This window comes from Doryrhamphus excisus, chromosome 1 (assembly GCF_030265055.1).
Source record: "Doryrhamphus excisus isolate RoL2022-K1 chromosome 1, RoL_Dexc_1.0, whole genome shotgun sequence".
Lineage (NCBI taxonomy): Eukaryota > Metazoa > Chordata > Actinopteri > Syngnathiformes > Syngnathidae > Doryrhamphus > Doryrhamphus excisus.
Window position 1 is genome coordinate 34,148,091 of NC_080466.1, and position 13,267 is coordinate 34,161,357.

Below are 13,267 nucleotides of genomic sequence, written 5' to 3' on the forward strand. Positions count from 1 at the left end.
TTTTCCTATGAATTTAGTGTGCGTGGCTTATAGACCGTAATTTACAGTAAATCATTTTGCTGGCCTCACTATATTGCCTTGTGCATGCATGTGTTTTTCTGCCTACAAATAGGCGAGAGGAGAGTTCACTCTGTACATTGGCTTCAGCACCTTTGTGCCAAACTTCCATAGAACAATGGCATGAACGGAGTGAGCCCTTCTGTCTGTTATACAGTCCCCGTCGGCACAGAGTAGAGACTCAAGAGGAGTGATGTAATGTAACGTAGTAAAATTAAATTACTAGATTACAATATAGTCATATTTTTTTATTTTTTTTTACTTTTCTTAAAGGTAATGTTAAAAATCTCTTCTTGGCTCGGAGACCCAATCTCGTGTATCGTCTTGTCTCATGAATTTAGTATATGACATGACACGCCTACTTGACAATTGGTTCACGATTTTCTTGACTGTCCTTAGGTTCTTCCCATTAGACTTATTCATTCATTCATTTTCTACCGCTTTTTCCTCACAAGGGTCACGGGGGTGCTGGAGCCTATCCCAGCTGTCTTCGGGCGAGAGGCGGGGTACACCCTGGACTGGTCGCCAGCCAATCACAGGGCACATATAGACAAACAACCATTCACACTCACATTCATACCTATGGACAATTTGGAGTCACCAATTAACCTAGCATTTTTTTGGAATGTGGGAGGAAAAACCGGAGTACCAGGAGAAAACCCACACATGCACGGGGAGAACATGCAAACTCCACACAGAGATGGAAGAGGGTGGAATTGAACCCTGATCTCCCATCAGACTTAATGAGTCTATAATTTAGAGGTCAGACGAGTTCTGAAGAAGTCTTCAATCTTCTTCCACAAGTGGACCTCTGCATTAATGTGGGCTTTGGGCTCGCCCCCCCACAAGACGGGTGCTCGGAGAATCCCGTGTAGGCCGGAATAGCAGTAGGGGCCGTAGGGCGGCTCCAGCTGATGTCCGGCTCTCGGGTAGCACACGGTCTCAAAGTTCTTCTTCCCCTCGTGCTTCAGTCGCTGCACCATGTCCTCCATGAAGGCCTTGCTGTCCCAGTTGAGGTCATCCTCCGAGGCCACGAAAAGAAAATTTGCCTTGGATTTTTCGATGGGCACCACGCTGCCCTTGTTTTCCTCGGTTTTGGGATCATCCACGCCAAACTTGACAATGCTGGCGCCAGATGGGGTGGGCATCACCTTGCTCACGTTGGACCCCAAGACAGACAGCACTTGTTGGTTCTTGTAGTGGAGAGGATAGCCAATGTTTGCACTGCAGCCGTTGATCCAGACCACCGCCTCCACGCTGGAGGTAAAAGACGACAGCGACAAACCGATATCTCCTCCTTTGGACCTCGATATCACACCAATTCCTTTACCGCCTACCTATAAACACAAACATTACAACAACTTAAAGACACTACTTTCCCTTGCATTGCTTCCATCGCTTGTGAGCTCACTTTGGGTTGTTGTTGTAAGAATTGGACGCCTTCCTCAAAGTAATCCAAGTTTAAGTGTTTGATGTTGGCAGGTTTATCGTTAAACACCGCCATGGTCAGAACCACGAAGCCTTTGTTGGCCAACAGACTGGCTCGCTTCTCAGACATGAAGGTGCTTAAATCCAGGACACCCGGGAAGGGACCTTCGCCTGGAGAGTCACAGAGAAAGAAAAATTATTGCTTTAATTTATGTACACTTTCCTGGACACTCAATGGTGTTTCCAGTGAAAACCCCATTGTTCACACAGGTGATGGCATTCTACATACAAGCGGCCCTGGGTGGGAAAAATGGCGTCACCAAACATTCATATTACATTTATTTACCAGTGTGTGCCGTGCTTAACTTGGTTTTACACATGTATGTCTATGTTGAATATGTTATTGTGACCTATAACAGTGCATATGGATGTAATAGAGGCTTTATGATGAGTGTGCAAAACATATTTAGAACGTAAACCTGAATTTTGCATTTAGCATGTTAGCTTCCGTTTCCATTGATCAATGCATCTGAATTAATCGAATAATTCCAACAGTCACGTTTATTGCAAATTTGAAATCTAGCAGGTCAATATCAAGCTAGCAGGAGGATTTGGAGCGGGAAGAGCAAGCTGTGTGTTTAAAGGAGACATGTTTATGGATACATTTATAACTCACAGATATTTGTTGGTAGGAGTGGAATGCAACTCATGCAAAAAGCAAGGATCTACTAAGTGTAATCTGATGAAGACAGAGACCCACCTGGAGGAGTGAACAAAACACCACGAAATGTCTCCTGTTGGACGACAACCCGGCTGACCCCTTCCGCAATCAGACACCTCTCATTGGTTGCCTCTGCTAGAGCCCCGCCCTCCCCATCTTCCTCTGCTACGCCGTCATGCACAGAGAACTTGACCATGTGAGGATTCAGTGCCAGGCTCCAGTGGAAGTATTTATGTGGCGTGTCAGCCTTCATGGACCACAGCAGGCCCATGGGCTCCACACCCACGTAGCTCCCGCAGAGAGTCGGGTCCCTCTGCAAGTCCACAGCACCGCTCATGTCCGCTCTGTAGATGGCCGAGGATCGGAAGACCACTCCTCTCTCGTCTGTCGCCTTGGCCCTTATGGTGACCACCTGCCTGGACCTCAGGCCATCCACCTTCACCTGGATGGCCTCGTCAAACAAACACCTGGCACTGGGAAGCAGCCTGAGTCGGACTTGAGAAGACATGGTGTCCTGATGGGCAACAAGAGCAAGAACAACGACTAAGTGGCCTGCAGTAATGATCAGAATATCTACTTTAATTATTCCATGCACTCATGTTGCACATTCAATTCAATCAATTTGAATCCCTACGGTGTTTTGGTGAATTTGGCTCTCCAAAATGTGACTTTACGTAACGAAAAGATGCACTGTAGTTAAAAGGGAGAACAAAGGCTGAACCAACACAAATCTGCTGTTCGTAGGATAAAGGTTAGTGGAGAAGATTTGAGTCCACAGGACAATTTTTGCAACTCGTCAATGAAAGTTCACTAGAGTGAACTGACACCCCCCCAAAAAATCACTTATATTACTTTTGTATTATTCATTAATTCATTCATTTTCTACCGCTTATCCTGCAATCAGGACCAGCCAATCACAGGCTACATATAGACAAACAACCATTCACACTCACATTCATACCTATGGACAATTTGGAGTGGCCAATTAACCTAGCATGTTTTTGGAATGTGGGAGGAAACCGGAGTACCCGGAGAAAACCCACGCATGCACGGGGAGAACATGCAAACTCCACACAGAGATGGTCGATGGCATCACCAGGCCTTCAACCTACTCATGAAAAAAAGTAAATATTAGGGTTGGGCATCACTTGAATTTGAGTAATTTCAATTCCTAATGATTCTTGATGCTGATGCTTTTAAGAGAGGTTTAAATGAGGGCACTAACCATTGTTCTTTTCGGATTGAAATGTCTAAAGTTCTCCATGTTTTTTTATGATGTGAACTTATTAGGAAAAGAGATTTTTTTTCAATGGGTATATACTGTAAATATCGAACCAATTAATTTAAATAAAACCTGGGTGCAGAATTTCAAACAAACAAAAAAACATCAACTTGTTAAAGGTTTGTCTATGAAAAATTACACAGGCTACTGTTAGCTTGATGCTTGGGTTATTCAACGGTGGCATAAGTATATTGTTAAAATGTATTGTTTTACTTACCGTATTCTGCCGCAAAGACGTTCCACGTTGAATTCGAAGGCACCGGTAGGCACCGCCCTACGTGGTTACGTATGATATATTTATGTTGCAATTGTTTCGCTGAGCCGAACAGTCGTCTTCTCCCTCTTATTTTTTATACTGAAGTTTAGCCAAACTTTTGAGCTCAACTAAGGGGATTCGTAGCAATAAACACACGCGCTTCCTGTCGCTTCTTCTTCGTTGGTGTTCGGTCCTCGGACCCGGCTGGGCATTGCAACTAGCAATTCAAAAATGTAAACGATGCCGGAAGAATCTATAGATTTACCACTGGGATATTTTTTTGTTTCAGTAGCGGCTATCCCGATTCGCGACCCTATTTACAAACGACTAAATGAAAGCAAATCAAGTCTGCGTTTCCTTTGTCTATTATTATTTTGTCTATTATTTAATTGTCTATTAATTACTGTGATTTGTTTATGTCCAACACGAGGAGGGAAAATTACCACAACAATTATCCTTTAACGGGTACTAGGCATTACTAGGCAAATAATAAAAATAACAAAAAAAAGAGTACGATAAGGAGAAGAAACATTAAAATGTAGTACAGTACGCGTAAACACTAAAGCGCATTAAAAATGTTATTCATATTATACGTTAAAGATAACTTTATTTAATAAGGAATTGATGACAACCGCCATTTTTGTTTATTTCGGCTTTTTCCTGATTACGGAGTCGCGACAGAGGATATTTTTGATCCGCATACTGATTTTGGCCATAATAACCCTAACTGCCCCGCCCCGCTTTTACTCATATTTTAACTGTGTATTAACGAATTAATGTTGTATTTTAATGTATCTTTTACTCTGTTTACTTGCTTTCATTCAACTCCATTCTTCTGTAAAGTGTCTTTTGAGTATTTTGAAAAGCGCTATACAAATAAAATGTATTATTTATTATTACCGCGGTGTTCCGTACTGGCAAATGACGTAACTTCCGGACTTTGGTACGGTCCTAAAAAGGCTTACGAGAGAAAGAAAGTGCTACCTTCACGAAGGAATATCAACTTTTGAACTCGTTGTTATTCTAACACTGGACCGTATTTAATTGCAATGAGGGTTGTAATAGGTATGTACTACGTGTATTTCATTCAGTGAAGGAAAGGTCATGATGACAAAATGAATGGGTCTTGCTAGCTGTTAACGTAGCATGGTGTACGCTCATTTCTGCATAAGAGTGGCGGCTTCCTTTATAATGACAATAGATACGCCCTAAAATTATTATAATGTGAAGCGGTTTCGCTCTTGCAAAAAGTTAAGTTCACTGTAAACTTGTTTTGTAAGCATGTGTACACGCATGCGCAGTTTGTGGCAGTGAATGAGTAGTTTAAAGTCGTGAGGAAAAGCGGTATAAAATGAATGAAGTTTAAAATTGTTGTAAAATAATGATTAAATATCTGTCTGTATATTCTAATCTTAATGTGATTGTAGGAGGCGGATCTGGCTTTGTGGGTCGAGAGTTGATGCGTCTTCTCAGGGAACAAGGTCATGAGGTCACCGTGATTTCACGGCAGGCAGGTCCTGGGAGAATAACATGGGTATGATGACCCCAAGCTATGCCAAATGTAGATTCAGTTTGGGTGATTTTTTTTTATTTGTATTTCAATAAATCTGATTTACTGCTCCTTCCTTCTTGCATGCAGGCTGAGTTGCAGTCAGGCGGCCTTCCACCATGTGACGGCGCTGTCAACTTGGCAGGAGAGAATATCATGAACCCTCTGCGATGGTAAGGGTCACACATTAAGAAGTTTCTACAGCCAGGAACCTAAAATGAAGTTCTCTTCACTTGACTTTTTTGGTATTCCAGGTGGAACGAAAGCTACAAGAAGGACTTGTTTTCCAGTCGTATTGACACGACAAAAGCTCTGGCTCAAGCTATCGAAGCATCCCCCAGTCCTCCTCTCTCTTGGGTTCTGGTCTCTGGCGTTGGTTAGCATCCTTAAGTTACTGTATAAACTATACATACTATGGTATGAAAATTGGGTACACTGACCAATTCCTTTGCACTTGAACCTGGATCCTTAGCGTGCTACAAGCCCAGTCTGACAGCTGAGTATACTGAAGACAGTGATTGGACACCCTTTGACCTGCTGTCCAAACTCGTGAAAGAGTGGGAAGCTTCTGCGCTTTTGCCGGAAAGTGTGACAAAAACCACAAAGCAAGTGGTAATCAGACCTGGTGTGTACACTAATACTACTACTACTACTACTACAGTAAACCTCAGATATATCGGATTCAATTGTTCCCACTGGTTTTGTCCGATATAAGCGAAATCCGTTAGATGCGTATACCGGAAAATGTCCGTTTTACGCATATATTGGATTTATATCCGGTATATGCGTAAATCGGATTTTATCCGTTATAAAAAGGCACTTCCTTGACTATGTTTCCAATGTACTTGGACTGGGCAATGAAAAGAGACGTAAGGTAATGAGAATTTAACTTTATTGGACTCTGAGCATAACAAATTGTTAATTAAGCTAGGCCCTGTTACGCCCGTCAGGCCTATGTTATTTCCAATAGTGAGGTTAAGATCTCATTCACTGCTGTGCTAGTATTATTGACGTTATTATTATTTATTATTACTTATCTTCTTTTGTGTCTGTTATTATATGGGAGCCAGGCAACGACATTTCGTTGGCAATTTCACTACTGTGTTTTTGTGCAATGACAATAAAGGGAGTCTGTCTGTCTGTGTCACTAACTTTTATATTTGTCCTAAATCTGGAGCCAGGAGAAAGACAATAGCCAGTGACATCAACAAGATTAGCATAACGATGCGGCCATCCGATACATGCGAGGGAAATTTAATGGAAATGCATTGGAACGGGACTGGAGATTTTGTCCGAAATAGGCAAAATCCGTTATAAAAAATCCGATATATGCAATGAATTTTTATTGGAAATGCATTACAGAAAAATCGGTTCTTTTTTATCTGTCCGTTGTGAGCGAATTTCCGATATATCCGAGGTTTACTGTACTGCAATTGTTTACAGCAGTTCAGAATTAAGCTTGTTTTGTCCTTCCTCCACCAGGGGCAGTGTTGGGCCGAGACGGTGGTGCAATGAAGCAGATGCTGCTGCCCTTCTGGCTTGGTCTTGGTGGGACTCTAGGCTCCGGGCGGCAGCCATTTCCTTGGATCCACGTTTCGGACCTGGCAGGAATCATTGCTCATGCCCTGCAGTCTCCGGCTGACACACCACTTTCCTCACCACTGGTCTTAAATGGTGTAGCCCCCACCCTCAATACCAACTACGAATTCACCAAAGAACTGGGGCGGGTGCTGAGGCGGCCCACCATATTTTCTGTGCCGGGATTTGCCATGAACGCCCTACTGGGCTCGGAGAGAGCTGTGATCCTGACTCAAGGCCAGAAAGTGGTTCCAAAGAGGACCCTCGAGACCGGGTTTCAGTACAAGTTCCCAGACTTGACCTCGGCTCTCCAAGAGATTGCGAGTTAAAAATAAAGCATGCTTGTAACATTTATACAGGCTGCTTTTTAAATGACAATAACATTGTGAAAAGTGCAGCTTTTATCATAAAATTGACATTTATTGACATTACTGGTTCCTACATATCACTTCTGGTGTCCTGCGTCGTCACGATTCATCATTTTGGGTCATTTCGTTGTCATCCACCTCCGGAACAAGAGGAAGTTGGTCGCCCCACTCACTGCTGCGGGCGCAGCGGTACACGTCCCTAAACACGAAAACCTCAACCACATCAGCTTTCACTTTTGTCTTATTTTGATTTCTTTTGAAGTCAGAGATAAAACATCAACACATGGCAGCCAGGAGCTCTCACCTGCTGTGTTTTCGTGCGGTCACCACAACGTGTTTCAGCTGTCCGTTGGGGCAGCACAGGCGACAGTGAACGTGCCTCGTCCTGGCCTGTGGGGACGCTATCAGCCGAGACCACTCCACCTCCTTGACTCCCTCTGCCTCTGGAGGGCGCTCTCGTGTCAGGATGAGGTAGCTGAACTTCTCAGTGTGACTGTTATGCTGACAAAAAGAACATTAAATACGGGGCTGCTATTCTGTTCACCGTCATGGTTAATATTTTCATTAATATTATCGCCACACAATAAGTATGATTGCTGCTGTATCCTCGTTTGTTTGTTGTTTTGTTATTGTCGTTACAATTGTTGTGGCTGTTCTTGTCTCTCTCTGTAGTGCCCCCTACCGTTTTATTTTTCTCTTCTTTTCTATCCCCTCCTGCTCTAGTCCAGCAGCTCCACATTTGCATAAAAAAAGACAAAGTCAAAACCTATATAAGTAGGATAAAGGTTAGTGGAGAAGATTTGAGTCCACAGGACAATTTTTGCAACTCGTCAATGAAAGTTCACTAGAGTGACGCGAAAGTGGTTCCCAAGAGGACCCTCGAGCCCGGGTTTCAGTACAAGTTCCCAGACTTGACCTCGGCTCCCCAAGAGATTGCGAGTTAAAAATAAAGCATGCTTGTAACATTTATACAGGCTGCTTTTTAAACGACAATAACATTGTGAAAAGTGCAGCTTGTATCATAAAATTGACATTTATTGACATTACTGGTTCCTACATATCACTTCTGGTGTCCTGCGTCGTCATGATTCATCATTTTGGGTCATTTCGTTGTCATCCATCTCCGGAACATTGTTGTTTTGTTATTGTCGTTACAATTGTTGTGGCTGTTCTGGTCTCTCTCTGTTGTGCCCCCTATCATTTTATTTTTCTCTTCTTTTCTATCCCCTCCTGCTCTAGTCCAGCAGCTCCACATTTGCATAAAAAGACAAAGTCAAAACCTACATAACGGGAATAGTATCTTACACTTTTCCCTGGTAGAGCAAATCCGTTTCATATGTAAGGGCATTTAGATCAGCAATACTATTTGCCCTAATGGCTGGACAATAAATAAATAAATAAATACAGGGCTGTCTCTCCATGGGGGGCACAAGGCTGCTTATCAGGTTAAAGTAAAATAGTATAAAAATAAATACAATTAGGCTCCAGACGGCCCTCGTTTAGTGTAATGGTATAAGAATGCAATGTGTGGCTCAGACTTACCCCGTAGAGAGGCATATACATCTGGTGAAAGTTGCAGGGTACCGCAGGCATGAGTGCTAGTTTTGGACACGTCTCTTCATGGGGACACTTGGATCCAAACAAAGCAACAAAAATATTTGAAACAAATTTTCAAAAATTGATAATGTGACAGCTTATTCAAAATAATTACCGGAGCAAACACCGATGCTGGTCTAGTATCGTAGATGGTCTTTTCTTTCTTCTACAAATGGAAAAAATGAAGATTTAACTCATCAGACTGCTTTTTAGTTTTAATATACAAAAACTGAAGTACCTGTAATAAAGTATCTCTGGCCTCCATGAGGATCTGATGTCCTTCTTTGGTCCCATTTTCCACCAACAACTGCACAGTGGAAAGTCCAAGCATTTTATCACAACAATCAAGTCACAAGAACTGAAACCTTTTATTGCACTCAATCTGACTTATCAGCACAGAGTAGCAAAGTTACACAGACCAGGTAGGAGGAGGTCTTTCTCCATAGAGTGAACACCACCTCTTCTCGCTCCTTCGTGGTGGGAATCTCGGACAAAGTGAAGGCGGACGTCACCAGGTCAAATTGCACCTGACAGGACAACAGATTGCACGATTCTTACAAATTAGCTGTAATTAAAAAAAGTCATAAATCATGTGCAGGGGCTAGGGCTGAGTGTGTTTTGCTGTTAGGACCTCTTCTTGGTCTCACCTTGGGGGACATGGGGAGGAACTGCCTGAAGTAGACGTGTTTCATGTGAGCGTCAGCGTGTTCATCATCACCTTTCCCAATAGAGCAAGAACAAGTTAAAGTCATTCAGCAAGATAATTTAATCTAAGGATGGCCAAGTTCATTTTGGGGCGTGTGTGTCAAAGGCAAGCCCCAGGGAATGTTTGAGGCACAAAAATCATCTGAAAAACATAATATTTATAAAATAATATTATATATATAAAAAAATAATAAATAAAAAAATATATAAAATATTTATTAAAAAAAATAACATAGAAGGAACAAAAAATAAAATAATTATTTATTTAATTATTCAATACAATGTAAAAATACATGCAACAAGGCGGAAATGTTGATACTAATAACCAATAGTAACAGAAAGCTTCTACTATATGTAAAATGACAATAAAGGGCATTCTGATTCTTCTAAAAATTTTTAAAAAAAGATAAAAACTTTCAAAGTCCCCCCCCGCATTCTTTGACTGCATCTTCCGCACTATAAGGTGCACTTAAAAGCCTTTAATTTTTTTTTTTTTTTCAAAGAAACTGTGCGCCATGTGTGTGTAAAAACGTGCTTTTGGTAAGCGTTCTGCCTGATTGACTGTCGGACCACTTCCTGCTAACACAGGGATGTAATACATACGCTGACAGCGTATGTATTCAGAGCACATTACATAACACGTACAGTACGTACACTTGCCACTGCCACGCCTCCAGTAGGTATACTAGGCAAAACAACAAAAACAACATTGCACCCATCTCTCTCCTACTATGAAAAACCAAGCGACGCAAATGAATTCGGACCTTGCCATCATTCCAGGAGAACAGAACTCCAACCGTTGGACATTGGTGGAAGCGGGGTGTTCAAAGTGTGGAAAATACAGTATTCATAAGTACCATGTTTTAGGGTGCGTGGGTGTGTGCACCTTTAAGAAGTCGTTCTGCCAATATGTTCATCGGCCCTGAGCTGTCCACACACACCATCTCCTTCAAAGTGTCCGCCCAGAGAGCGTGGGATGCCCTGTGCAAGAAATTACACATTTCCACACAAACATGGATATTTTCAAAAACGGCCATTTTACGCACTCTGGTGTTGAAAAACTAGTATATACAAATCCAATGTCCACATAGAAGGACATGTACCAGCTAAAGCCAATTTGGACACAACTGACTTGGTTGTATTAGAACGAATCTGTTCATCAATAGAGGGATATTTTAGATGTACCATGGTAATGGTATTATTTCATTTGAACATGCATCAGATAACAATTGCGTGCATCCCATAATCAGTTCCCAGTTCCACATGTCCAAAAGGAGTAGGAAGAAGCAAAGCTTATTAAATCCTACCCCTCCATCTGGTACTTTTACAATCACTAACTGTTACATTTGTTCACTTCCTGCTTTCCATAATACAGTTTAAGGTTGTTTTTGTTTTTTTTAATAATGTACCTCGTACCGAAGTAGGAGGTGATATGAGCATCCAATGCCATAATGGGTACCATAGTAAGTGTCAATATAGTGATATATATAGCACATCATGACTGGTTCAAGACTCTTCATCCTTGTATTTAGCAAACATCAACTGCTTGTATTGTTTCTTGAATTGGCTCATTGTTGTGCATTGTTTGATTTCCTTACTCAATCCATTCCATAGTTTGATTCCACATACTGAAATGCTATGGCTAGCATAACGTAGTCCTAGCATAGAAGTGTTTCAAATGTACTTCTTCCCTGAGATCATATTTCTCCTCTCTTGTAGAGAAGTATTGGATGACATTTTTAGCTAATTGCTTATTTTTAGCCTTATGCATTATTTTAGCTGTTTGAAGATGAACTATATCAGCAAGTTGAAGTATTTGTGATTTTAGAAATAAGGAGTTAGTATGTTCTCTGTAGGCGGCATTATGAATTATCCTTACTGACCTTTTTTGCAGTACATTTAGTGAGTGAAGATTGCTTTTATACACCGCACAAAATGAAACAAACAACATTAAGTCAATAACTTTATGTTCTGTTGTCACCTAAGGGAACACTGTGCTCACAATGTCAAAGTTTGTGTTTAATTCACTTCATATTTCACTTACCAGGCCACTGTTCCCAGCCCTGACCCAAAATCCAGGAGAGACTGAGGAGCAAAGGAGGCATCCCGTTTCTTAATCTGAAACAAACACGACAAAAAAAAAATAATAACCAAAACTAACCAATACCATTTTCTTGTATGCTCTCTATTCATAGGACTTTGCGGTCACCTCATTGAGAGCCCTCCTCACGGCAGCGTAGCCTCCAGCCATCCGAGCCGCCATGTAGACCACGCCTAATTCCTCATCGTACCTTGAAACACCATTTTGTCACTATTGGCAAAATCTGATGTGGATGCTGCCTAAATGTGATTAAATGTTCTTTGAGCAGACATTTATCCAAAAAAAAATGAAGCCATGGCACATTAACGGACATGAAAGGATATCCATATCTATGTAGAGCATCTACATGTGATAGAAAAGTAATAAACGGAAATACTTCAATGGAGTCCAGCGATAGATTGTGCGTCGGAGCTCAGAAAAAACTTCCCTCTGGATGCGGTCTACCAGCACCTGCTTGTCTACATCTGCAACATAAAGAAGATCAACTCCAGCAGCGTGTAAGTACAACAACACCTCCAAAATATTCAATATCCTCTTTTTATCACCCACTTTCTGCTTTCTGCATGGCTTTTTCCCATAGTTCCTTCTCAAGACTCAGAGCTTTCTGTCTCAGGGTAGAATCCTCCACAGCTCGCTTCCGGCTCCACAGGAAGTTTGTCAGCTTGAGAGTGCGATCGGGAAGCTGTGGCACCTGAGCCCCTGCAGGTGGACGAAAATAAGAAAATGGTCATATTAAAGAAATGGTGGTGATATTTATTATGACTATTTATGAACATTGTGTGAATATAAATGTATTTCAAAAAAGGACCTAAAATAGAGCCCCTTCACCTAATTAACTGGTATATCTCACCAGGCATGTTCCTGTGAATTGGACATTGTTCTCAACAGTTATTTTCATAACAGAGGTAATTGGCCACTGTTGACCTCCAGACAGTTAGTACGGTGGTCCTCCACCATACTTATGAAGACATAGCTTGGATTTGCACATTATTGAGTAACGTACTGTGAATAATTGAGCGTGCGGCCGACTGGAGATCATCGGGCAGGCGTAGGGTTTTGAGGTGGGTCACACCTGGATGTCGTTTATGTGGTTCCCCTTTCAGAAAATCTACGCTGGTCTGAAGGTTTGCAGCTGCAGTCATGTTCTTGGGTGAGACATGTAAATTGAAAGAGCATAACATGTAAATTATATAAACATTCTATAAATATTCTGTGTAGTGAGAATGCTACACAACAGATGTTGACAGTACAATAATTCACATGTGACCTACAACGTAATGTTGTGATGGTGCTGCATTCAATGACACCCACAAACCGCACTCACCTTGCTTAGTATCCTCACTACACTTGCCCGCTGACAGAAGACACAAGAAATATATCTTCGTGTCACCATATCTCCTCCCACGAAGCAGTATGATCTTATGATCTTAAAATTAAGTAATTTCAGGCAAAATCTTTAGCTACCTCCATGCATCGGCGGACACATTTCCTGGATCCCTCAAAAGAATAATTCCGGTCGTCCGGTAAAGCGGAACTGTTGTTCTTTGAAGTTTAGTTCCTAATGTCAGAATTTTCACTTCTTCCCTTGTTGTTCCAACCATTTCAAAATACAACGATAGTTTATAA

At 41.7% G+C, this 13,267-nt stretch overlaps 3 protein-coding genes across 4 annotated transcripts; 1 reads left to right on the forward strand and 2 right to left on the reverse strand.

Moving 5' to 3' along the window:
- Positions 1-291: 291 nt before the first annotated feature.
- On the reverse strand, positions 292-3,931 carry LOC131140951 (acyl-coenzyme A thioesterase 3-like). 2 transcript variants are annotated; one of them, XM_058091558.1, is made up of 4 exons: positions 3,706-3,931; positions 2,246-2,720; positions 1,469-1,656; positions 299-1,394 (listed from the first exon to the last, which is right to left on the reverse strand). In XM_058091558.1, the coding sequence occupies exons 2-4, from the start codon at positions 2,712-2,714 to the stop codon at positions 807-809; spliced, it is 1,245 nt and encodes a 414-aa protein (XP_057947541.1). In that variant the 5' UTR covers positions 2,715-2,720; positions 3,706-3,931; the 3' UTR covers positions 299-806. The 2 variants fall into 2 exon arrangements, with proteins under 2 accessions (XP_057947542.1, XP_057947541.1); XM_058091559.1 differs by lacking the exon at positions 3,706-3,931 and having other exon boundaries at positions 292-1,394; positions 2,246-2,715.
- Positions 3,932-4,350: 419 nt separating this feature from the next.
- Positions 4,351-9,088, forward strand: sdr39u1 (short chain dehydrogenase/reductase family 39U, member 1). Its single transcript, XM_058081839.1, has 6 exons — positions 4,351-4,809; positions 5,172-5,278; positions 5,384-5,466; positions 5,548-5,669; positions 5,766-5,918; positions 6,776-9,088. The coding sequence occupies exons 1-6, from the start codon at positions 4,794-4,796 to the stop codon at positions 7,198-7,200; spliced, it is 906 nt and encodes a 301-aa protein (XP_057937822.1). The 5' UTR covers positions 4,351-4,793; the 3' UTR covers positions 7,201-9,088.
- mettl17 (methyltransferase like 17) lies at positions 7,263-13,250 on the reverse strand. Its single transcript, XM_058081825.1, has 14 exons — positions 12,966-13,250; positions 12,645-12,786; positions 12,191-12,340; positions 12,018-12,105; positions 11,750-11,831; positions 11,585-11,658; positions 10,427-10,521; positions 9,483-9,553; positions 9,255-9,362; positions 9,074-9,142; positions 8,951-9,001; positions 8,782-8,868; positions 7,544-7,740; positions 7,263-7,438 (listed from the first exon to the last, which is right to left on the reverse strand). Exons 1-14 carry the CDS (start codon positions 13,032-13,034, stop codon positions 7,339-7,341), a joined length of 1,383 nt encoding a protein of 460 aa, XP_057937808.1. The 5' UTR covers positions 13,035-13,250; the 3' UTR covers positions 7,263-7,338.
- Between the last annotated feature and the right edge of the window lie 17 nt (positions 13,251-13,267).